Genomic DNA, 24,787 nt, shown 5'->3' with positions numbered 1-24,787 from the left:
CTGCAGAGGTTTTAAAATAAAATATTTTGTTTAAGAATTTTAAAGCTTTTTGTGTATTATTCTTGTGGATTTGATTAGTGTTTATAAATAAGCAAAATCAAATTACTTTTACTATTCCATCTTTGGGTGGTGAAAAAAAGTATTAAAAATTCTAACTTAAATAATATAAAATTAATTTTTCTAATTTAACACATACATACGCATATGTATATGTGTATATTAAAGTACATTATTTTATATTTATATTAATCGTTAAATACTCGTTGCAGCGCACACACTTTTGCATGCCCTTATCCATACGCACGTAAGTATGCGTGTGCCCTTAGCAGTTGATTTACTTGCTGACTACTCTCCCTCGCCTTCAGTTAGAACAGCGTTTCGCGCATTGGCTTATGCACCACCACAATCGGATCCCGCTCCGACGACGAAGTACTGTCGTCAGCCGCTGCAGCTGTGAAATTACCGCTCGCACGCCTGCTCACTGAATTCAGCCGCTTCTTGCGTCTGCCGCGCTCCAAGCTCCCTGACGCACCACCATCGGCCGACGACGACGTATTATGCACTTCGGCAATGGAGGAGATCTCTGGCTCTACTATTACTTGGAAATCACTATCGTCGGATGAGGAAACGCGTGCTTTCTGTTCACTGCCGAAATAATCCTCAACAGCGGGCGGCAGTGGACGAACTGCGAGCGGAGTCTTCGGCTTACGACGCGCAAATGGGCTGCCCGGTTTGCTTTGGTCGTCGTATTCGGGATCGGTGAGGAATTCCACGCTATCGGGGCGCATTGTGGCGCGCTTGAATGGCGGTATTTCGGCCACTTTGGGACGCCGCTTTGTGTAGGGGCTGTGTTCATAACCTTGAAAGTTGGCTATCTTCTCGGCACTTTGCAAATTCTGTGACTTCAAATGCGCAGCTGGGAAGCGTGAATCTTCAACGCTGAGACGACGACTGCGCGAATTGCTGTATTCAACATAGCCGGTACGCGTGAAAGGAATTATGTGAGCGGTACGCTCTTTTGCGCGATTGGATAGCATTTCCTCGCTACGGAAGCGTTGACGATCGTCCAGCATCAAATCGTCGTTGTCGTCGGCATCGCCCTCAGGGTTGGTGTGTGAACGTCGTAGTTTAGTGCGACGCGCATGACCCGATTCGGTCAGATCTACCATTGATTTCGCGGGTCGTTCCAGTTTTGGCATGCGTATGGCGTCTTCGTAGGAGGGCAAGTGATTTTCGTACAGATTTGGGGCATTTGGTGTGCCGGCCTCCTCGAGCATGCGCTGGTTTTGTGCGCGACTGAAAGCGAGATATATGAATATTTAGTATATACACGCGTGTATGTACATATGTATGTGTGTATGTATGTAAGTAGGTATTTAAAATAGATGTCGCTTTAACAATCTCACTCACATTTCCATCATTTCAGCGCGATTTTGTCGATACTCATCTCGATTACGTCGTTGCTTGCGACTCTTCACAAACTTTTTGACGCAAGTGTAGATGAGGGTGCCCACACCGATCGCCAAGAGGCACAACATAATCGTGGTCCATGCTCTTTCAGCCCTTGAAGTGCGTCCGCTGGGTACCCAGACATTCGCACAAGCTCCTTCCCAAGTCTTGCCATAGAAGTGGGAGGGTGATGCACAGCGCACGCTGTTGCGGTCCTTTAACTGGAAATACACGGAGAACAATGATGTTTGATGAGCTATTCATTGAAATATGTGTATGTGGGTATGTTCATAAAGATCCAACAATTTGTGTAAAGAAAATGCATACAATGCAAAGTAAGACTTGGAGAATACTATCTTTCAAGCAAAAGTTCTCGACATAAGAGAAGCTTGCAAGATAATTAGAAAACATCCAAAACAACCATCGGAAGTATACATTTTTTCAGATAGTTAAGTAGCCATTTTAGCTTTAAGGTCTCCTGTAACCAAGTCAAAAATCATCAGCCAAAGCAAGGAAGAACTTAAGCCTTTAACGCGCACGACAGTCGTCACTCTCATCTGGGTATCTGGCCATAGGCGCATAGAAGGAAATGAGAAAGCTAATAAACTGGCAAAACAGGGTGCATCCTGTAACGAGTCCGAGGCGGTAGAAATAGGCTGACAGAAATGCAGACCAGACGAAATGCAAAATAAAGAGAACGTTATGGCCCACCTACAACCTTAAGCAATTATTAACATTGATAAACATGGAACGACGAGACGCCTGGAGTTTAACGGCAGTCATAACCGGCTTTTGGTCTATCGGAGCAGCCAAAATGGGCATCCTTCACAACACACACTGTCACAGTAGCAGACAACCGGGAAACAATCTTCCATTTCCTCTGTGAATGCCTTGCCCTATGGAAGGACAGAATGTTAACCCTGGGTCAACCGCTATTCGAGAGTCTCGAACAACTATCTGTCTTAGACGTCAACAGCCTAGTAAGCTTGCTAAACCGCACATATTGGGTATTGTCTTGCTGTATGCTACTGTGGGCAAAAAGTAAGGTGAATTTATTTGTCAAACTTCGCGATATTAAAATTTCGCTCTAGTTATTTTTTTCATGAGTTGGCAGCACTGTTAATAACATCTGGGCCAACTTTCATGTGAATGTCATTATCACTAATATATTTCCGCTTGTGTTTACCAAACGACCAAGAGTGTATTTTTAGATTTTTACAATGTCTGATTTGATTGAGCAGAGAAGTGCCATAAAATTTTGGTTGCGGAAACGTTTAGCATGCAGAAGGCATTTGGTTATTCGACCATGTCGCAGAAAAATGTTTATAAGTGGTACAAAGACTTTAAAGAGGGTCGAGAACGTGTTGATGGCTTGGAGCGCTCCGGACGACCATCGACGTCAACAGATGACCAACACGTCAATAAAGTGAAGGAGTTAGTCCTCAAAAATCGTCGGTTGACTGTTAAAGACCTTACTGATATGATCGGAATATCAGAAGGATCTGTGAAAACCATTTTGAAGGACCATTTGGGCCTACGAAAAGTCAAGTCTCTCAATTTCTTGGAAGTCGTCGCGTTAATGTGTGGGAAACAATGCTTTCAGACTATCAGGACAAGCTCAAATGCATCATTACGGGAGATGAGTCTTGGATTTATGCTTACGACTCTGAAACAACCGACCAATCAAGCGAATATCGTGCTAAAGGCGAGGCCAGACCGAAAAGAGCACGTCAAAGTCGTTCAAAAATAAAGGTCATGATGACAGTTTTTTCGATTTTCGTGGTGTGGTGCTCTATGAATTCCTTCCACCTGTCCAAACTGTTAATAAGGAATATTATTTGAGCGTTATGCGTCGTTTACGTGAAGCAATTCGTCTAAAAAGACCAGAAATATGGGCCAACAACTCTTGGTTTTTGCATCACGATAATGCACCGTCTCGCACTGCACTCGTTCTTCGTGACCATTTTGCCAAAAATTCCACGCATATCGTTCCGCAACCACCGTATTCGCCTGATTTGGCTCCGTGTGACTTCTGACTATTCCCAAAACTCAAGAGACCACTCCGGGGAACGCGTGGATAGCCAAGCGGCTATAAAAGCGATAAAATCATACTGCGTATCATTCAAAAATGTCCTTGAATGCAAGGAAGCAATCAACAAGCTCGCTTGTAACCGCAGGCTTTGTGTTTATTGGGTTCCTGGGCATAAAGGCATAGAGAGAAACGAGACAGTGGATGGAATAGCTAAAGAAGGCGCGAAACTTGCAGGGGATCAATTCAAAAAGAACTAGAGGAACACATGCTCAGAAAGGCAAAAGGCAAATGGCTTAGCCTAACCATTTGCAAAGTTGCCAGGATCATGTGTAAACACGCATATGATGACAAGTGTACTAAATCGGTTATATCATTCGATAGAAGAAACTGTAGAACTTTAGTTGGTATACCAACAGGGCAGCACACGCTTACAGGCTAAATTTAACCATTAACGACGTGGGACTTTGGATCATCTTATATGCTACTCTCCGGCTCTCTCGAAAACTAGATTATGCTACCTGGGTGCTTACAGCTTTGAAAGGCTAGAAACTATCCCTGAACTAGAGCTTGAGCGACTCCTAAAATTCGCGAACTGTACGCGCATCTTGAGTGATGCATATTTTCGCTAAATAGGTCTCTGATCTGGTATAGCTATGGACCAAAATGGTCTCTGTGTGGCTTCGGCCATCCAGTGTAACCTATCCTTTGTTAAACTCGGCCAAAGTAGCGTAGGCGGTTATCGCGCCAATCAAGAAGAAGAAGAAGTTAAGGCAAGCTAACCTCACTTCGTTGTTTCTTCTTTCTTTGTGAATGCCAAAGTGAGAGCGAGAAAATCTCACGAAATGTGTACATTTTCGTTGTACTCAGTGCCACATTTTTTTGAACAGAAAAGCAGAAAAAATCTACCAAACCTACGTCCCATTGATTGCATACCTTCTGTGGCGGTGCGGTTAGATAATCATAGAAGTCCATAAACGTTGCATCTTGGCAATTGCAAATCCATGGGTTATCGCTAATCCAGATGGCATCTAAGTACTGGTTTGAACGAAAATATCCAGCTGGTATTGGATTTGTAAAGCGATTGCCATTCAACTGCAACCAAGCCAATTCCGGAAACCCTGCGAATGTCGTGTTGCGTAGGGCAGATAATCTGGGAAAGAAAGCAACGTTAATCCTGCTTAATGCACTCCGACTTTATACTCCAGTAGAATTCTTACTCACTTGCAGTTACTCAAATCTAATTTCTGTAAAGTTTCCGAACGCATATTAGACGGAAATTCCTTGATTAGTGTTTTCGATAGGTCGAGCCGTTGGATTGCCGGTAAGCCCGTTAACGCATTACCCTCGATCATTATTATTTCACAGCCACTTAAGTTGACTTCACGCAACGAATTGGATACAAGTTTCGTAAATTTCTCAATGACATTGCGACTCAGGTTGATCGAGACGAGCACATCGTTGGCACGGAACAAATTCATATCGAGACGCGCAATTTCATTGTAAGACAAATCGATTGTGGTCAAATGTTTCAAATTAACGAAGGCATCCGCTTGTAGACTACGCAACGAATTGCGCCCCAAATCTACTGTCTCCAAAAGAGTATTAACGGCGAAGGTGGATTGATCCAGTTTGCGTAACATATTGCCACGCAAGCGCGCACGCGTTAAACTTGGGAACCCACTCAAGTTTACAGTATCCAAATTGCAAAAAGAAGCGTCCAACTCCAAAAGTGTATCCGATATTATCGCATCTTTGAGTTCCAACGCAAAGTTCCACGAAACATTTAAAGTCTCCAAGTTTGGCAAACCTTCGGTTAGTGTTGCGGGAATGCGCAGCAAACTGCAGTTGCTGAGTTCCAGCACGCGCAAGGTGCTCGAAGGTATGTTGTTCAGCGTCGTAATCACGTTCCCCGACAGCGAAAGTCTATCGAGTGCAGGCAGTCCGTTTATAAGATGATCACCGCCAACTGTTGTAATGCCACACTTTTCAAGTGCCAGGCTTGTCAACGATTCACTAATCAGCGCTTCTTCGGACTTGTGACCCGTAAATGTTTCCAGTTTATTTCCGCTCAGACTAAGTTGCTTCAAGCTAATGGCATTCTGAAAAACATTGCTTGGATTTAGAGCCACCCAACTGTTGAAGCTGTTGTTGGCGAGCAGTAAAACACGTAGAGCTGTAAAACCCACTAGCGCGTCCGCGTCTAAATGATCTATTTGATTGTTGGAGAGATCTAAGTAGATGAGTGATCCTATGGCGGCCAACTGCGTGGGAAAATGATCAAAATGGTTGCCAGATAAATCCAGATGATCGATGGGCAGATCCGAAAATTCAGGATACTCCGTTAGACCTTTGTGTGAACAGTCGACACCCAGACTGTCGAGAACCCACGAACATTTGCAGTTTTTTGGACAATTAACTGCCGAGCTCGAGGAGGTGAAATAGAGTAGCAACGATATGGTGAGGAAATGGTAGAGGTTAGACATTTTTACACGATGATATGGAATATGACATTTGGATATGCTGAAAAGAGAAAAAATTAAATTGCATCAAAATTAGGTAAGAAAAAGAGTAAGGAATAACATATTAGGTGTGCAATTAAGTTCTCGCTGTTTTTTTTTTGTTGATGAAAATAAAACTTTATTCTGAAAAAATGGTTACAAGCGAATCATTGAAAGTATTGCCCATGGCTGGCTACTACTTTTTCCCATCTTTCTGGTAGATCTCGTATACCGCCGCGGTAAAACTGTTCATCTTTTGAGGCTATCCACGGATCAAGCCATTTTTTGATGTCTTCATATGAATGGAACTACTGGTCAGCTAGACCAGGTGCCATCGATCGTAGCAGGTGATAATCGGATGGCGCAATATCTGGAGAATATGGCGGGTGGGGTAGGATTTCCCATTTCAGTGTTTCCAGGAGGGTTTTAACGGATTTGGCAACGTGAGGCCGAGCGTGGTCATGCTGTAGGATCACTTCTCGCGCAGTACTCGCCTCAATCGCATCAATTGAAGTCGATACCGATCCCCAGTGATGGTTTCGCTTGGTTTTAACAGTTCATAATAAATAACACCAACTTGGTCCCACCAAATACATAGCATAACCTTCGCAGCGTGAATATTCGGCCGAGGCGACGACGTAGAAGCATGACCGGACAGTCCGCACGACTTTCTTTTCTTTGGATTGCTGTAATGAGTCCACTTTTCATCACCCGTTACGATGCGATGAAGAAAACCCTTCCTTTTTTGCCGCTGAAGCAGTTATTCACAGACGAAAAAACCCCGTTCAACATCCCTCGGTTTTAATTGATAAGGAACCCAAGTTCCCTGTTTTCTGAATCATTCCCAAAGCATGTAATCGCTTGGAAATAGATTGGTAGGTAACTCCTAATACTGAAACAAGCTCTTCTTGCGTTTGACACGAATCCTCATTGAGCAAAGCCTCCAATTAAGCGTCTTCGAAGGTTTTTGACCTTCTTTCCCGCGGACGGTTATCTACGTTAAAATCACCGTCTTTGAAGCGACGTAACCAATCTCTTAAAACAGCATCACTTAAAACAGCATCTCCATAAATTTTTTGTAGCTCTCGATGCGCTTCAGCCGCCGTTTTTTTTTTTTGAATGAAAGAGGAAAATCAACACTTCCCGCAAATGACGATTATTCGGCACAAAATCAGACATTTTCACAAAACCAAAAGTGTATGAGACCAAAACAAAATCACTAATGTGTCGATGGAGTTCGTTTACCATGTGTCTAAGCTTGGTTTATGACGTTTAGGTTATGTTAGAATCGACTAGTGCACACTGCTGGTGGCATTTATTGACAAACAGCGGGAACTTAGTTGCACACCTAAAAATAAAGTATTGTAATCAGAATTAATTGACAAACTAGATAAAGAAGCAATACAAATGGGTCTGATGGTGAATGAGGACAAAACGAAGTCCCTCCGGTCATCAGACAAACAGTCTGCGCACTCGCGTATCGGCACTCACGTCAGTGTTGGCAGTTATGATTTCGAGGTTGTAAGAGGTATCAAAAAAGTTCGTCGTCCTGCGGCAGGCAATGGCAAAACTCTGAGAGTATTTCTGCCATAAAAAAGCTACTTATAAAAACCATTTGCTATTTGGAGTTAGCCTAAAACTTTAGGTCGCTCCATTTGTGGTACAACATCAAGGCGCACCCCACAAATAGGAGAATGAGCTCAACCGAACACCTAAAAAGGCTGTAAGGGACTTCGTTCATTTAGGAACCAACATTATACCGATAATAATGTCAGCCTCGAAATCCAACGGAGAATATATTTTGCCAAGAAGGACTATTTTGGACTGAGTAGGGGATTGAGTAGTAAAGTCCTCTCTTGACGAACAAAACTAATACTCTACAAGACTCTCATCATGCCCGTCCTAACGTATGCCGCAGAAATGTGGACGATGACAATATCCGATGACTCGCTTGGAGTGTTTAAGATAAAGATTCTGCGGAAGATTTTTAGACCTTTGCACGTTGGCGACGGCGAATATCGTAGGCGATGGAACAACGACCTGTATGAGCTTTGTGACGATATAGACCTACGAGTAGTGCAGCGAATACAGATTCCGCGGCTTCGATACAAACGCTCCGGCTCTGAAAGTATTCGATGCGGTACCAGCAGGTGGTAGCAGAGGAAGAGGATATCCTCCTCAGCATTGGAGAGATCAGCTGGAGAAGGACTTGGTTTCACTTGGTGTTACCAACTGGCGCCGATTAGCACGAGAAAAAACGACTGGCGTGCTTTGTTAAACTCTGCCAAAACCGCTTAAGCGGTCGGAGGGTGGTTTTATGTACATACCTATATGTAGAAATCTACGCAAGTCAAGAAAGCCCCTGATCGCCATTCATTTCGGAGTGGCCAGGACAATTCTTCATATGGTTCAAGCTGCTCACAACTTCCGAGCTTCGTACAAGTATCCTCTGGTTAGCTTCCGAACACCCGTTCGAGAGCGAGCTAACGTGAAGAGTGGAAGCAAATCAGTTTATCTGGTTGTGCGCTGGGTTTGGGAACCGCCACATACAGCGATTTTTCGTGAACACTTTTGGTGGAAGTTTGCTGAGTATGGAGAGAAGAAGTGAACAATAAATTTTTGAAATAATCTATGGGGAAGATTAAAAAGGCTTTTTTAAATAATTTGAAAAGAAGCTGCGTATGTAGAAGAAGCTGGTAGTTTTCTCATTACAGCAATTCCATGTCAAGCGATCTCAGGATGTACTCGTATTTTGGACAATTTGGCCAATTTTTCTCTAGTAGAGAACTGAAAAAATGTATAGTTTTGAGACTTATTCAATGTTAAAGATTTTAGCATCACCGGTTCTTTTTAGCATTAAAAAACTTAAAAAAACATTTTTTCTTTTAAATTTTTAGCACATATTAAACTTAGAAAAAAATTGCTTTTTGAAAAAAAAATTACAAAAACAAATTTTTTTTAATTAAAATATTTTGGGAATATTTAAAATATGTTTATCAAATTTTTTTGGGAATATTTGGAATCTTATACATTTTTTGTAAAATTACAAAAACAATTTTTTTTAAATTAATATATTTTGGTAATATTTAAAATATATTTATTAAATTTTTTTCGGAGTATTTGGAATTTCATAAATTTTTTGTAAGTTTACAAAAACAATTTTTTTTTAATTAAAATATTTTGGGAATATTTGAAATATATTTATTAAATTTTTTTGGGAATATTTGGAATTTCATCAATTTTTTGTAAAATCATCACCTCTCAGATTTTTTTCTTATTCTTCTCATTGATAGCTGAGGGAATGCGCAGTAGTCCCTGAAACTTTCATAGCGAGATTCCCTTAACTTTTCGAGTTATATTCAAATACGTATAGCGAACCAGTTCAGTGCAGAATCAGAATATCAGTGCAAATTACAGCTCTAACGAAGCGTTGCTACGTACATTAGTAAGCAGATACGCAGTAGAGGAGCTTCCGATATTTCATACACAAAACATTGTCCACCTTGGATAATGACAAAATTAACAAAAATATTAACATAATACAGGCGAAAATACCACTGCAAAATGTTTATTCCAAGCTTCTGAAATTGTTGGTGGGTGCGCGCCGCGAAAAAAGGAGGAACCTACTATTTTATGCCGCCTTCGAAAGGCAAAGGTTTTTATGAGACATTTTTTCAAGTCAAAAATATACTCTGACGCTTGCCATATTGCGGATATCCTGATGATCTCCTCAAACCTATGATATAAAAGTATGTTCTGCGATGTAAATAAAAAAGTTGCATTTTAGTAGTCACGTCGTGCAGACTTGTGAAATAAAGTACCGCGAATCCTACATATGTGTATATATGTGGCAGAAATACACTCGGAGGTTTGCCACTGCCTGCCGAGGACTAACAGCTATAAAAACATTTGTTTCTATCATTTGGTGTTTCATGGCCATGGTTTCGAGCCCGTGGACTATTTCTTAACTTTGGTGTTTCACCGAGATTCGAATCGACGTTCTCTCTCTGAATTCCGAATGGTAGTCACGCATCAACCCATTCGGCTAAGGCGGCCGCCGACAACAGTAATACATTCTATAAAATATCACAACTTCAAAAAAATTTTATATCTAAATCTAATTTTTTTTATTTACAAGGTTATCGGTCATTGGTGACTAATTTTTAAGCGAACACGCGCTCATATTTATATGAAAGTAGATAACATTAATATTAATACTACTGTAGAAGTTCATAAGTCGATCGATTGCACAGCCAAGCGAAGCGTCGAAGTATCGTAAATAATTCTACATAAAATTTGACTCCACTTCCTGGCCTTCAGCATACCGCAATTCGGCTTTATTTATTTATTATTTAATTATTTAATTTATTCATTACTTTTATTTATTTATTTATTTATTTATTAATGTCTAACAAAACTCAGAACAGGCATTTAAAATAACAGAACAGACATTTAATAAAATTGAAAAACTAAAAAAAAACTAGGTTGTTCAATAAGTTCTGCGTTTCGATGAGAAAAAGACAATTTTATGATTTGAAATGCACTTTATTATTCATTATAGTCTCCCTGAGCATCATCAATACACTTGTTCGAACGAGATTCCAATTTATGAATTCCATCCCTAGAGTGAAAATCTTGAAGCCGTGCAAAATACGCTTCCACAGCTGTTATGACCTCATCATTTGATGAAAAACGCTTTTAACACGCATTTTTCGATTTGCAAGCAGATAGAAGTCGCTAGAAGGCAAATCTGGTAAATACAGAGAATACTCCAACAATTCGAACTTTAATTCATCGATTTTAGCCATTGTCAAAATGCTGTTGTGACACGGTGATTTGTCCTGATGAAAAAGAGTTTTTTCTTTTGCAAACTGGGTATAGTTTAACTTTTTTTTTCCTTCAGCCGATCTAAAATGTTACAATAATATTCAGAATTTATTGTTTTACCAGTTTTCAAGTAATCCACAAAAAAATAATTCCTTTCGCATAACAAAAAACTGATGCTAACAACTTCTTGGCCGATTTCTGGATACAGATTCGTATCCGAGCCGAAGAACCGCGTTCACACCACTTATTTTGATTTAGGGTCATGGTGAAAGACCCAAGTCTCATCCATAGTGATGAATTGACGCACAAAATTCACTTTATCTTTTCGAAAACCCGCCAAATTTTACTGAAAAAGTCTCATTCGAATGTGTTTTTGTTCCATTGTTAGCGAAAACGGCACCCATTGCGCACCCAGCTTTCTGAAACCCAATACTTCAGTAAAAATATTGCTTACATTGCTCTAAGAGATGCCTAGGTCTTCTACTAAATTCCAATACGATATCCTGCATTTTTTCTGCGATTTCTGGTGTAGTCGCTGTTTTTGGGCTTGTCTTCTTCAAGGCTTGTACGACTACGTTTAACTCAGCAAGCCAACTTTCTCTTGTACGAATTGATGGCGAAAAATGCTTATACACTTTTAACATTCGCTGCAGGATACTTGATTTTTTCCATTGTAGAAAATACTGCGACACGTCGATACTAAATAGCTGGTGAACAAAGCATGAATTGGCAGATTGAAGTGAAACTTCACAGAAGTTCATATGCAGAGGGCACCAAGATAGAAAAGCAAAACTTATTGAACAACCTAATAGTGATTTGGATGATGTCTACATAGATGTGTGAAATATGTGGCGCAAAATTAATCAATCTATTGGAATATTTATAATTTTTGCAAATGCAAATTATTTGACCTTTCCAAACTGGACAGCTGCTGTTTACAAACAAACAAGCATTGTATAAGTAAAGGTCGAAAAAAAGATTTTCATCACTCAAAATTATTTTATTTTATTCAGTAAAAAAAAATGTTTCAAAAACCAAATTGGATGATTAATTTTGCGCCACCTTGATCCATACAGATTTTCATCACCCAAAATTATTTTCTTTTCTTCAGTAAAAAAAAATATTCAAAAATAAAATTGGATGATTAATTTTGCGCCACCTTGTACAATTCTTGTTATACAATTAGACGCGACCTTAAGATTACGTAGAAACTTTAATGCACAGTTGGACTTGGTTAGCTCTGAAATGTACCTATTGCTCCTAGAAAGACAATTATTTTTTTGAGATTCGTGCAAGAACGAAAATTTCGTGTAAAAAAATTGATTAACGAACCATGTTATTTCAAACTCGTGTAAAAAAGACCGTGTAAAAAAATATTTGGGTGAATTTCCATTTTATAGAAGCATTGTAAAAGTTTCAAAGTCCATGGCCAATAGTGTAATCTGGACTACAGTGGAAAATCGCATTTGTTCAAGTGATTCCAATTACATTCTGTCAAAAAAGTACCCGGAATTGTTCAATAAAACGCAAAAGAATTGTTGAATCATCAAAATTTATTTTGCCGCCTTCAAAATAGGCTCCATTCGAAGCAATACACATCTGCCAAGGATTAGTCCAGTCATCAAAGCACCTTTTAAATGCGTTTGAAGAGATCTTCTTCAGCTCCTTCAGCGAATTCTCCTAATGGCCTCTATCGACTCAAAGCGGCGTCCGCGGAGTGGCAATTTAAGTTTTGGGAAAAGGAAAAAGTCACTGGGAGCTAAATCAGGTGAATACGGTGGTTGTTCGATGATATTTGCCGAGGTTTTGGGGAAAAAAGTGTTCACAATATGAGTCTTGTGAGACGGTGCGTTGTCACGGTGCAAATCCATGAGTTTTCTTTCCACAAATTGGGCCGTTTCCGCCACACATTCTGTGTCAAACGTCACATAACTTCCTAATGATATTTTTTATTCACTTTATTTCAAACGGTGAAATGAATTCCGAGTGCACAACACCCTGAGTAGCCTGACTTTCACTTTGGACCGACTTTGACGTAGTTTTTAGGGTTTCGGCTCATTTGGATAGCGCCATTCAGCCGCCTGTTGACTGGTTTGCATGTTAAACTCATATACCCACGTCTCATCACCTGTTATGATGCCCTTCATAAACGTTGGGTCTGAATTCACTTGCTCAAGCATGTCTTCAGCCACCTTTTTCCGATAAATTTTTTGAAAGAAATTCAATTCTCTTGGAACGAGTCGAGCAGCTACGCCTAATGCGTCTCATGGCCAATTAATGGTGTAAAATGTTGCAATCGTGAGACACACTAAAGTCACGAACTACCTCCCTCAAACTTAAATGATGGTTTTCCGGCACCATTTCCATGGCTTTGTCGACATTTTCATCCATAGAAGAGTTTGATGGACGACCAGATCGAGGCAAATCTTCCACGACTTCTAGGCCCTCTGCAAAATCCTTATACCACTCGTAGAACCGTCTTTTTGATAAAGCACACTCGCCATAGTCTTTCTGCAACATTTTCGGCGATTCAGCACACGAAATCCCATTCAAAACACAAAATTTTAGACAAATTCTTTTTTCGATATTTTTTATCCGCACACCTGCGGTTGACTGATATAATCAAATGCCGAAAACAAGCTAATTGACAGATGACGCTCAAACTCTGCCGCATTATAGAGGACAGTTGTAAAAACATTCCGGCAAAAAAATGTATACATACTATATGGATGTGTAACACGCGCTTTTTGCCGATATTTTTTGACAGAATGGTACAAGAAAGAAAATCGTCTACTATATTTTGTAGCCGCTTCATAGTTTCTCAACTGGGTTTTTAATTACTTGTAGAATATGACATTGTGGTATTTGTTTTGTTAATGAAATGGCTTAAAAAGTATACTTAGAGCCATGTATGTATGTATGTATGTATGTTGCTAACTATGTACATATGTACACGGCATATACTCGTAGCCGTCCTTATCAACTTTATCTGCTCCTATCAATGAAAGAGCGCATGAAAGCGAAACAAAACAGTTACAAGCGCTCTTACATGCGTACCTATGTGTATGTATGTGCATATACATTTATATATATACCTACATACATTTTGATATTATTATTATAAGCAGAAATCAGTTTATAGTTGTATTTTCGCAGAAAATTGTATAGCAGAGCTATTCGTACTCGAATTGTATTATAAAAATATAATAATGCAACTTTTACAACTTTTTATGCACAGATGCAATGGGAAAATGTTAATGACAGCGATAATTGAACAAGGGCTAGATTGATAATAACTATGCGACAAATAATAAACCCATTAATATTCATTCTAAAATGTTTTTTTTCGTTTTCTTATTACACAAGGAGGAGCAAACTTTACATCATTTAGATAGGGTTTCGAAAGTCTTGAATACTTTCTAATTTCATAACTTTTTCCATTCTGCGAGCAGAGGAAGTTCGGCTGGTGTCATCCGGGGTTAATAGAGGCTGCCCCAAAGTGGTGTACTGTCTCCATTGCTCTGATGCATGGTGCTCGATCCTCTACTCACCACCTTAAATGATGCGGGAGTCTAGGCACAAGCATATCCGGACGACGTTGCCTGTTTGCTAACAGGCCCTTCGTTTATCTGTACATCTGTAGAAAAGTGCAGAAAACTCTAGATATGATTCCCACTTGGTGCTGTGCGAATGTACTATCGGCAAACCCAACCTAGGCAAACCCTGTCCTCTTTACCAGAAGGAGGAAGCTTGATGAACTCGTTCTACCTAAGCTAAAAGGAGTCACAATCCAGCTATCCAAAGAAATCCAATATCTTGGAGTAATTCTCGATCTACACGGCTATGATAAGACATATTATCTTTTATGCATCAGTGGTCTCGATGAGTAGACTCTCTCTCGAGGGAGTCAGGGGAGCCTTATCGAGACTTCAACGCACTTTGGCCATCTGTTGCACCGGAGCTTTTTCGATTATCTCAGGCCCGGTATTAGACGCTCTGGTTAGTCTACCACAACTTGATGTTTTCATACAAGGAGAGGCCTTGAAGGCCATCTGCAGCAGTCCGGCATTGGATAACAGAGTAGGCATGCATTTCGATCCAATGATCCCCGCCATGCCCCTTGACTCCATGCCATCAAGAGTCGTCCTTGAAAAGAGATACAGTGTGGTGCTGTCAGATGCGCAATTGTGGTCAAAAGTCTGAAAATGAGCCCGGAAATCACTGTTTTCTCATTTTCACAATTGACTTCAGAACCGAGCACGGTTCCTCCTCCGGTGTCTACATGGAATCTAGCGGGACAAAACTACACTTTGCTCTTAGAATGCACGCATCTGTGTTTCAAGCGGAGGTGTATGCGTTTCAAGAAGCAATGAACTTTGTTGTGAAAAACAGATGGAGAGGCAGATCTGTGTGTGTCTGCAGCGACAGTAAAGTTGCGCTCATGGCTTTAGACAGCCCTTCAACGACTTCAGGGGTAGTTGAGTACTGTAAATCCAGGTTAAACTAAGTATGTCGGCAGACATAATAACATGATGCTAACATGGGTCCCGGGTGTATAATTTTCAAATAAAAAATTTTAATTAGTTGATATAAGAAATTTATAAGAATTAATCGATCGCCTATAGCTTCTCAGGCGCTTACTGAAAGACTTCATGGGGGAATTCATTATGCATTTAAAAATACTTTTTTTGTTTTTGTTGGACATTTATTGAAAGGTTTACCTCATGGCTGTGTGACAAAATAGTTTCTTAGTGCCAGAAATTATTTTGCTATTAAATACTGGAAATGTTATGGAACGAACCTACACGCCTCCATCAGTTCACGTTGTTCTGCAAATCACAAAACTTGGCTTAGACATGTTAAATTTGTATTTAAAAATAAATAACATTTCATAGGCTTCACGTATTCTTTTTTGCAAAAGCTCAGACGGAAAATTGAAGAAAAAAACAATGTTGCAAGCAAATAGTTTTTAGAAATCATAGCACCATTACCCGCTAAATATATGTAAATGTCTTTAAAGAGGCAAGACTTGAAACTTCAAACGAAAAAAGACAACAGTGTAAAGTATAAAGTAGACAACAGGGGACGAAAATGCAGCGGAGCGCGATTTTGATTTGCAGCGAGCGGCTCGCGCAAATGTTCCTTGTTTGTGGTGTAGTGCGTGAAAAAAAAAAACAATTATCTTATTATATGTTGATGCTTGAAGTGTGCACATCGGCGCAAAAAGAAAAGAGCTTGAGTCAAACATTAATAGTGCAGTTTTTTGAGTGCCTAAAAAACGAGCTGGAATTGTGGTACATACAAAATGAAAAATATACAAAAAAACGAAAAAGCCAAAGCATGGGATTGGATTAAATGGCTTCATCTCCAATGAGAGATATTATTTTGATATTCAAAGAAAAATGCTATTTTTTAATATAAACGACCGGATGTTTATTTCATTATAAAGAGGAAGGTATGCCGCTAATAGTGGAAAATAACATCAGTCAAATGACCACCACCACCACACTTACAGGGCAATATCCTTTTCATGAAATTTTACATAACCGAATTGCGAAGTGGCTGCCCTATGTCCTCGAAACCTGCACGAATTGTATATTTGATGTCTTGAATCGACCCTGGGATGTTGGCGTATGCCTTCTCTTTCACGTGGCCACAAAGAAAAAAGTCACAAGGTGTTAAATCACTAGATCTCTGTGGCCAATTGTGATCACTTCTTCGGGAGATAACACGGTCCGGAAACTTTTCCTGTAAAAGATCAATAGTTTCGTTGCTTGTGTGGCACGTAGCGCCGTTTTGTTGAAAATGAACGTTGTCCAGATCAATACCATCCAATTACGGCCATGAAAAATCGTCAATCATCTTTCCTGTTTAACGCCTAACCCCTGTTATTGTAAAACTCTTTACAATTTTTTTTGGTTTAGAAGGTATAACAGCAAAATAAATTCATATAACATGGTACCAGGGCAGCAATGGGCTAGTCTAACAATGAAATAACTAACATTGCTGGTTAAAAATGTGTTTTATTGTTTTTCAAAATCCACGATGATCAATGCATTTTATGTTTGTGTGAACCAATTTCCGAAGCACTTTGGCCAGCTGCGTTTTCAGTACACGTTTTGTTTACCACAAATCGTGCAAAATCTTATTCATGCACCGCAGACAAATACCCAGAGATGCCTCAATCTTACAGTATTTAACCTGATGATCTTCGTCAATCGTTGGAAAGCTTCCCGGAATCCGTCGGTGAGCGAGCAAATTCATTGTTCCAGTTTTTTTTATGAGGCCTCATCGCCGCATAGTGATTTTAATTCAATGATGCATTCTTTTCCTCATCTTAATCCACATCGAAGACTATGAAAAATAATCGCAAAAAAATGTTTACGGTTGAATTTAATTTTTTTACAGCAATGAATTTTTAAAGCCAATATAAACAGCACTAATTAGACTCACAAATCAAAACTTTCTGAAAGCGTTTATGGTAGAATATGACAAACTTTTCAATGGAATTGCCAGTTGGCACCTGACAACATAAGAAGCGCCCAAGGCCAGGAATACAAATAGCGACCCACGAAAAAGTTCTGGTCCTTCATTTCTGTAGTCGAATATTTTGGTGCGTGACTACCATTCAGGAGTGCGTAGGTTCGAATCTTCGAGCATGAAACACCAAAACGATAGAAAAAGTAATCTATCGTTTAGCTACACTCGAAGTGTAACTAATTAAAAAGCCCATAAATTTAGTTTGAAAAATTACTTTTATTCAATTCAAAGCAAGAAATGTGTGAAAATAATACAAACTTAAGGATCAATTAACTTTTGCATGATATGATCACCTTTTGCCTTGACTATGGCCCTGAGATGGTCCAGAAACGCATCCCTAGCTGCCCGTATGTGACTTGCAGGTATTTTGGCCCACTTGCGGGCAATGACGTTTTTCAGCGCCTCGAGGCTGGAGAATCTTTTAGCTCGGACGCTGTTCTCCAAAATGGCTCAAAGAGAATAATCCATCGGATTCGTGTCTGGTGTATGTGAGAGCCATTGTGTGGACTTTATGAAGTTCTGAACGTTGTTTTTTAGCCTTTCTGCGGTACTTGAGCTTTGTGAGACGGTGCCGAGTCCTGTTTTAACGTCCATGGTCGGCCAACGAAATGTTTGTCTGCCCACGGCTTCAAAGCAACCACCAGAATACTTTCCCGATAATATTTCGCATTTACCTTGACGCCAGGCTCGATGAAAACGATTGGAGAGCGCCCATCTGCGGTTACAGCGGCCTAAACCATTAGCTGTAGCGGGTGCTACCCTCTCGTGGCCAATCTATGACTCAAATTCTCGTATGAACAGTCGGTCAAATAAGTCCTATGGTTTTGAGAGTTTACGAATTGTGCAATTTGAAAAAAAGTCTCGTCAGAGAACACAAGAAACGGATATTGACCGCTTTCGGCCAAGCAAAGCAACTCCTTCGCTCTTTCAAGCCCGACTTGTTGCTGCTTTGGTGTGAGATTATGCGCTTTTTGGATTTTGGATCTTGTAAGGCTTGACTTTGAGATCATTTTTCAGTATGCGGCGGATGCTACGGTCAGATATTTTCAGTTCCTTCGCCATTTGAGTGGCACTTCATCGGGGTTTTCGCTCAAGTCGCTTCTCATTTTTTGAAAGATTTCACCTGTCGTTGCAGCCTTTTGATGACCATCTACATAACGTTTCACGATGCTACCAGTATCAGTGTAGCGAGTAATGGTGCGATAAACAAGCACTTTATTTACTTTAAGATGCTCGAACTCACGAACACTGGCTGGTTGGAATTTTTCAGCCAAATATAATGCAATCCCATTACTGATTTTCTTTTTTTGCGTTTACTCTCGGAAAAAGGCTTCCGCGCGCTTGTAAACAAAACTCTTGACTGTCATTTAGCCAACTAAAAGACAGCTGATGCACGGGTATGAAGTTGGTTACACTTCGAGTGCCGGACCCTGTAAGGGCGGTCACCTCTCGGCAGACAATAGCAAACCTACGAGTGCATTTCTGCCACGAAAAAGCTCTTCATAAAAAAAAAATATTTGCTATTCGAAGTCGGCTTGGTATATACCTATGAAATGAGACTTTCAGCTATTAGTCCATAGATGTCGCTAGGAGTATTTTTAAACCTTCCCAAATGTCTTGGTTTTTTCGTCTGTCATCTGTGAATAATATTCAGTTCATTGTTTGTTACGTTTCATACAACAATGCATTTTTGTAGCTCTTAAAAATGTCGAATTTCGTGCGTTCAAACTACGATTTGCGGACATCGTTGAGAACCAAAAAACCACTTGTGAAATGCTGCTCTCCCGATTCAAAAGGAAGTCTTTTTTGCAGCGAATAGTTACGGGTGATGAAAAATGGGTGTATTTCTCAATCTCAAGCGTAAAAGATCGTATGGTCCGCCCGGGCACAAGCCAAAAACAACGGCCAAACCAAATCGCTTCGGCCGCAAGGCAATGCTGTGTGTGTTTTTGGGATCAGCATGGTATGATTTGGTACGAGCTATTAAAACCAGGTGAAACAGTTGACGCTGATCAACGACAATTCGCCGATTTGAACAGCGTTATACGCCGAAAACGCCCAGAATATGCCGATCGGCGTCACAAAGTAATTTTTCTTGATGACAATGCACCGTCACATCGAACAAGAGCGACCTGGGAATTGGTGGAGACGAGCGATTGGGGACCACTGGTGCATGTGGCTTACTCACCAGACTTGGCGCCTTCCGATTATCATTGGTTTGCATCGATGGGCCACGCACTTTCCGAGCAGCGCTTCAATTCTTAGGAAGAAGCCAAAAAATGGCTCGATGATTGGTTTGCGGCCAAAGATGGCCAATTTTTTTGGCGCGGCATCCACAAATTGCCTGAGAGATGGGAAAATTGTGTCGCTAACGATGGCTATTATTTTGAAGATTAAATTTGTAATAATTTCTTGTTAATAAATGTTTGAAATTGAAAAAAAGTGTCATTTAATAGGTATGTACCTAGGTAAGCGCCAATTATTTTTTTTTATTTTTACCCATGGGTTTGACTATCAAAGAGCGCACAATCGTTGGATATGAACCACCGAGTGTACCTCCAAGAAATAGAACAACACCAAAAATCATTCAGCAAATGGTTGTGAAAATTCATGTTTGACGTATGAAGAGGAGAAAAAATAATTTCGTTCCAATTTTCCACGCTCTTTAATTTTTTGCTTTCAACACTTTTCAACCAACCTGTATAATATTATAGACAAATGTACTAAAAATATTTTAGTCAACTATCAATTTCCATAAAACCAACTTATCATACAAACAATTACAAAAACAAAGACACTAAACGCCAAAGCATTGCAGATATTCGATTAGTCATACCTAAATTATTTTGAGCACGGCGCGCTTATGGACGAAGAATGATATTTTTATATATGTATGTATGCGCTTAGAGACTTATAGTTTCGTTTTTTACAGATGGCTGCGCGTTTTATATAAACTAAAGTGTTAATTACTGATGTATAATTAAAAAAAAAAGAAACTAGTCACTAAGTTTTTGTTCGAATTAATTTTGTTTCACGTTTTTGGTGTATCTTTTTGTTCACTTTTAATGCAATTGCGCAACGCTTCCTATTGCTGTTCACATATTTCAAAATTTTACTATTTCACTTCCTCACTTTTCCTCAGCTGCTATAAATTTTGACTATCAAAGAGCGCATCTATTGACAGGGCTCGTTTTTTTGTACGGATCGTTAACGCGACACATTCGAAATTCACTCGATTACTGGTTGTGTTCACCTGTTGCGCCCAGCTTACGGATTGTGTTTGTCTTATCAGCAGAAGACACACACCAAATCGTACCGAACCCCCTCACCGAAGCTACATTTAATACTACGTATGTACGTATGTATGTGTGTAGCTCTCACCCGGTATGGCTAATGGCCTGATAAGATAAGCTGCATTGATAATGGCGCGCGCATTCGTCTACAATTTGGTTTATATTCCGCTACGAAAATTGTAAATATTGCATACACATCTCTACATATTTGACTTGTGGGGAAGTCTTTGTGTGAAAAAGTGTTATCGATAGTGTTTCAGTGGCTTTTTTCAGAAAAATGTAGTAGGCGTAGAAGCTAAATGCAAAGATTTACAAAAATTTACAAAAATCTTAAACTATCACTGAAAACAAAACTTAAAATCTTCAATAGCAGCGTTAAATCGGGCCTGTTATAGGGTTCTGAGCCCTGGATTATGTCTGTCTACATACATTCTGTCAAAAAAGTGCCGGGAATTGTTCAATAATTGTTCAATTAGTCCAGTCATCGAAGCACTTTTTAAGCGTGTTCCTTAGCTTCTTCAGCGAATTCTCCTTAACGGCCTCTATCGACTGCTTTAGAGGCTTAAAAAAATCGATATATATATTATTTTTTTTTGCATAAATGTCTTCCCAAACTATCCAAGAATGTGCCCTCAAAATTTCAGAGTAAATTCAAAATATTTTCGGAGGTACTGAAGAAATTGTGAGCAAGTGTCGATCAGGTATACGAGCGGCCGGATCGCTCGAAGTGCGATTTCTCGGTTTTTTATTTTTACGATTTTTCCTAATTGGCGGGGAAGATAGGGAAAAAGTTACACGTCCTATCGAAACGAGTTAACATTGATTGTATTCGGAATTAAATTATCTTCTAGTTGAACCTAAAAAACCTTAAGAAAGTTATGATTAACCCACTTTTTAAACAATCTAAAGTGATTTTGTTTTTCCAAAAAAATTAATTTTTTTTTAACTAGCAAAAAATTGTTGAATTTCTCACTTTTTGTTTAATTTTCTCGGTTTAACTAGAAGCTATACTATACCAAAATAAAAAAACTTTTTGGGTTTTTGGTTTCAGATGAAAATTGTGACCTGCATCTTTCCCACCGCACGACACATGCACACTCGAGGCGCCTCGGCAAAATGCTTGTACCAGACATAATATGACATATATTTTAATGAAAAAAATTGAGAAAACCGTTGAAATATATTACAATAAAACCAGAAAGTTTCGTTTCAATCGAATATTTTTTGAAGCCTCTAAAGCAGGCTCCCCCCTTAAAGCGGCGTCAGCGCAGATGCAATTTAAGTTTTGGGAAAAGAAAAAAGCCACAGCGGACTAAATCCGGTGAATACGGTGGTTGTTCGATGATATTGGTCGAGTTTTTGGTCAAAAAAGTGTTCACCATATGAGCCTCGTGAGACGGTGCGTTGTCATAGTGAAAGATCCACGAGTTTTCTTTCCACAAATTGGGCCGTTTCCGCCGCACATTCTATCTCAAACGTTGCATAACTTACAAATAATATTCTTTATTTAACGTAGAACAATTTAGAATGAATTCCGAGTGCCCCTCGCCATGATAATTGAAGAAAACGAGTAGCCTGACTTTCGCTTTTGATCGACTTTGACGTGTTTTTTTGGGTTTCGGCTCATGTGGATAGCGCCATTCAACCGCCTGTTGACTGGTTGACTGGTTTGCATGCCATCATAAAGCAACATGATTAGTACTCTAATTTTGTATACTACATAAGTTTCATAAAAAACTTTTCAAATTCATTTTTTAACTAAATTACACCATCTTCACTTGACTTGCATTAAATTTGTTCCGTTGGCAACCCTATCATAATACTTTTTGTTATCAACTGTTTATTGTTTGTCTGTTTTTTAGTTTTTGTCAATCGACATCATGGCTCTGCAAGAGAGATTAAATATTGTATTGTAGTATGCTTACGCACATACATACATATGTACACACAGTGACACATTGAGCACTCCTTCCCTCTCATACGAGAGTAGCACACATTCGTATAAACGCATTCTTAATTTTAGTGTTACTACTTTTTCTCTCTCTTCTCAGTGCATTGCTCACAACAACTTCTAACTCTTCTCTATTGTTTGTCAAACTAACGGAAATTTAGAATGCGTGCAAAATTCAATTTTCGTTGTTGTTGTTATACTTAAATTGTGGCTTTTTAAATCTTCTTAATTGGCGCGATAAGAGCTTACGCGATTTTGGCCGAGGTTAACAAAGCGCGCCCCGTCGTTTCGTTCTCGTGCCAACCGGCGCCAATTGGACACACCAAGTGAACCCAAGTCCTTCTCTACCTGATCTTTCCAACGCAGATGAGGCCTTCCTCACCTGAAATCTTCTTCTCCCATCCTAAACCCTGCACCCGATCAAAAACCTAAGGTTCCACGTATATCACGCGTTAATCCAGAAGCACCAACCCAGCGGGGAATCCAAGCAGCAATCGTAGCAATGAAACTTAACAAGGCTCCCGGGATAGAGCAGATAACATCGGAAATGCTTAATCTAACCGAAACTTTCAGCAGCGGTTCTATATAATTTGTTCAAGAAAATCTGAAATACCGCAAAATTCCCAAAAGATTGGATGCAAGGTATCATAGTTAAAGTTCCAAAGAAAGGAGATTTGAGTTTGTGTGATAACTGGAGAGGTATAATACGTCTATGCGCTACGCTTAAAGTGCATGGTAGAGTCATCTTAGAGAGAATTAAAGATAAAATCGAAGCTACTTTAAGACGCCAGCAAGCAGTCTTTCGCAGTCAGAAATCATGCATCGATCATATATCGTAGCTACTCTGCGCATCATCATCGAGCAAATAAATGAGATGCACGAGTCGTTATACCTAGTTTTCCTTAATTATGAAAAACCTTTGATCGACTTGAACACGAATACATATTGTGCCTTACAACGAAAAGGCGTTCCTGACAATAATGTCGCATCAATAAAGGCGCAATACGAAGCCTTCGAGTGCCGAATCTCTGGTGTAAGACGCTGGTGTAAGACATTGCTGCATTTTGTCACCGCTTCTTTTTCTTGTTTTCATCGATGAGATACTAACTACATCAATCGACAATGCAGGAAAAAGAGGAATGATTCCGATTTCAATGGAACATCTCGAAGGCCTAGATATTGCTGATGACATCGTGCTAGTCACCTAACGCAAATCGCATATGCAAAGCAAGTTGAATCATCTCGTAAAACACTCTAGCCCCGCTAGACTTAAAATCAATGCAAAGAGAACCAAAGAGTACACACAAATTATGCATTCTAAAGGTTGGTTAAACTTCAAGGGCCGATGTTGCATGTGAACCACATCTAAACGTCACGTTTCTTTCTGCATTTCATTTGACATTTTTCAATTCTAGACTAACTCAATTTGAACCATTGAATTTTGAACCATAATCGAGCAACGCGTTAAAGTTATTCAGGCTTATTATGAAAACGGGCGTTCGAATCAAAATGCATATCGCGCACTTCGTGATTTTTTTGGTCAATTTAATCGTCCAAATGTGCGTACAATCGGAAAAATTGTGCAAAAGTTAGAGCAAACCGGGTCTGTAGGAGATGTGAAAACACCAATGCATGCTCGTACAGCTCGTACTGCAGAAAATATTGCTGCTGTTCGCGATAGTGTGGTTCAAGAGCCGTCCACCTCAACTCGTCGTAGTGCCCAACAATTGCACCTGTCACACTCGTCGTTGATGGACATTATGCATAAAGACTCGCATTTACACGCTCTCAAGATGCAATTGACTCAAAAACTAAAGCCTCTTGACCATTTCGCGCGTCGTCAATGTTCAAAATGGTGGCAGGAAATGGCAACAGTGAATGGCCAATTTTCGAAGAAAATCATCTTCAGTGATGAGGCGCATTTTCACCTCAGTGGATTCGTCAATAAGCAGAATTGCCACATTTGGGCGAATGATAATCCAGGAGTGATTGCCGAGAAACCAATGCGCCCACAAGGAGTGCCTGGTTGGTGCGGTTTATGGGCCGGCGGCATCATTGAGCCGTATTTTTTTCCAATGCATGAGGCCGGTCAGGCAGTTACTGTGACTAGTGTTCGCTATCGTGAGGTGATAACGAACTTTTTGTGGCCCGAATTGGAAGATATGGATGTGGACGATATGTGGTTTCAACAGGACGG

General features: G+C 39.8%; 1 protein-coding gene across 1 annotated transcript; it reads right to left on the bottom strand.

The window, feature by feature from the left end:
- Positions 1-218: 218 nt before the first annotated feature.
- LOC129246042 (insulin-like growth factor-binding protein complex acid labile subunit) lies at positions 219-20,546 on the bottom strand. The gene is made up of 5 exons (XM_054884551.1): positions 20,183-20,546; positions 4,703-6,001; positions 4,415-4,631; positions 1,411-1,670; positions 219-1,296 (listed from the first exon to the last, which is right to left on the bottom strand). The coding sequence occupies exons 2-5, from the start codon at positions 5,962-5,964 to the stop codon at positions 366-368; spliced, it is 2,670 nt and encodes an 889-aa protein (XP_054740526.1). The 5' UTR covers positions 5,965-6,001; positions 20,183-20,546; the 3' UTR covers positions 219-365.
- Between the last annotated feature and the right edge of the window lie 4,241 nt (positions 20,547-24,787).

This window comes from Anastrepha obliqua, chromosome 4, assembly GCF_027943255.1.
Source record: "Anastrepha obliqua isolate idAnaObli1 chromosome 4, idAnaObli1_1.0, whole genome shotgun sequence".
NCBI lineage: Eukaryota > Metazoa > Arthropoda > Insecta > Diptera > Tephritidae > Anastrepha > Anastrepha obliqua.
The sequence above is the reverse complement of the archived record's forward strand: the minus strand, read 5'-3'. Positions and strand labels throughout refer to the sequence as shown.

Coding starts and splice junctions, on each gene's coding strand:
- LOC129246042 (XM_054884551.1), bottom strand. CDS start 5,964: ATGTCTAACCTCTACCATTTCCTCACCATATCGTTGCTACTCTATTTC. Junction 4,632..4,702: donor TTAGATTTGAGTAACTGCAA/GTGAGTAAGAAT, acceptor TTTCTTTCCCAG/ATTATCTGCCCTACGCAACA. Junction 1,297..1,410: donor CGCGCTGAAATGATGGAAAT/GTGAGTGAGATT, acceptor TCTCGCTTTCAG/TCGCGCACAAAACCAGCGCA.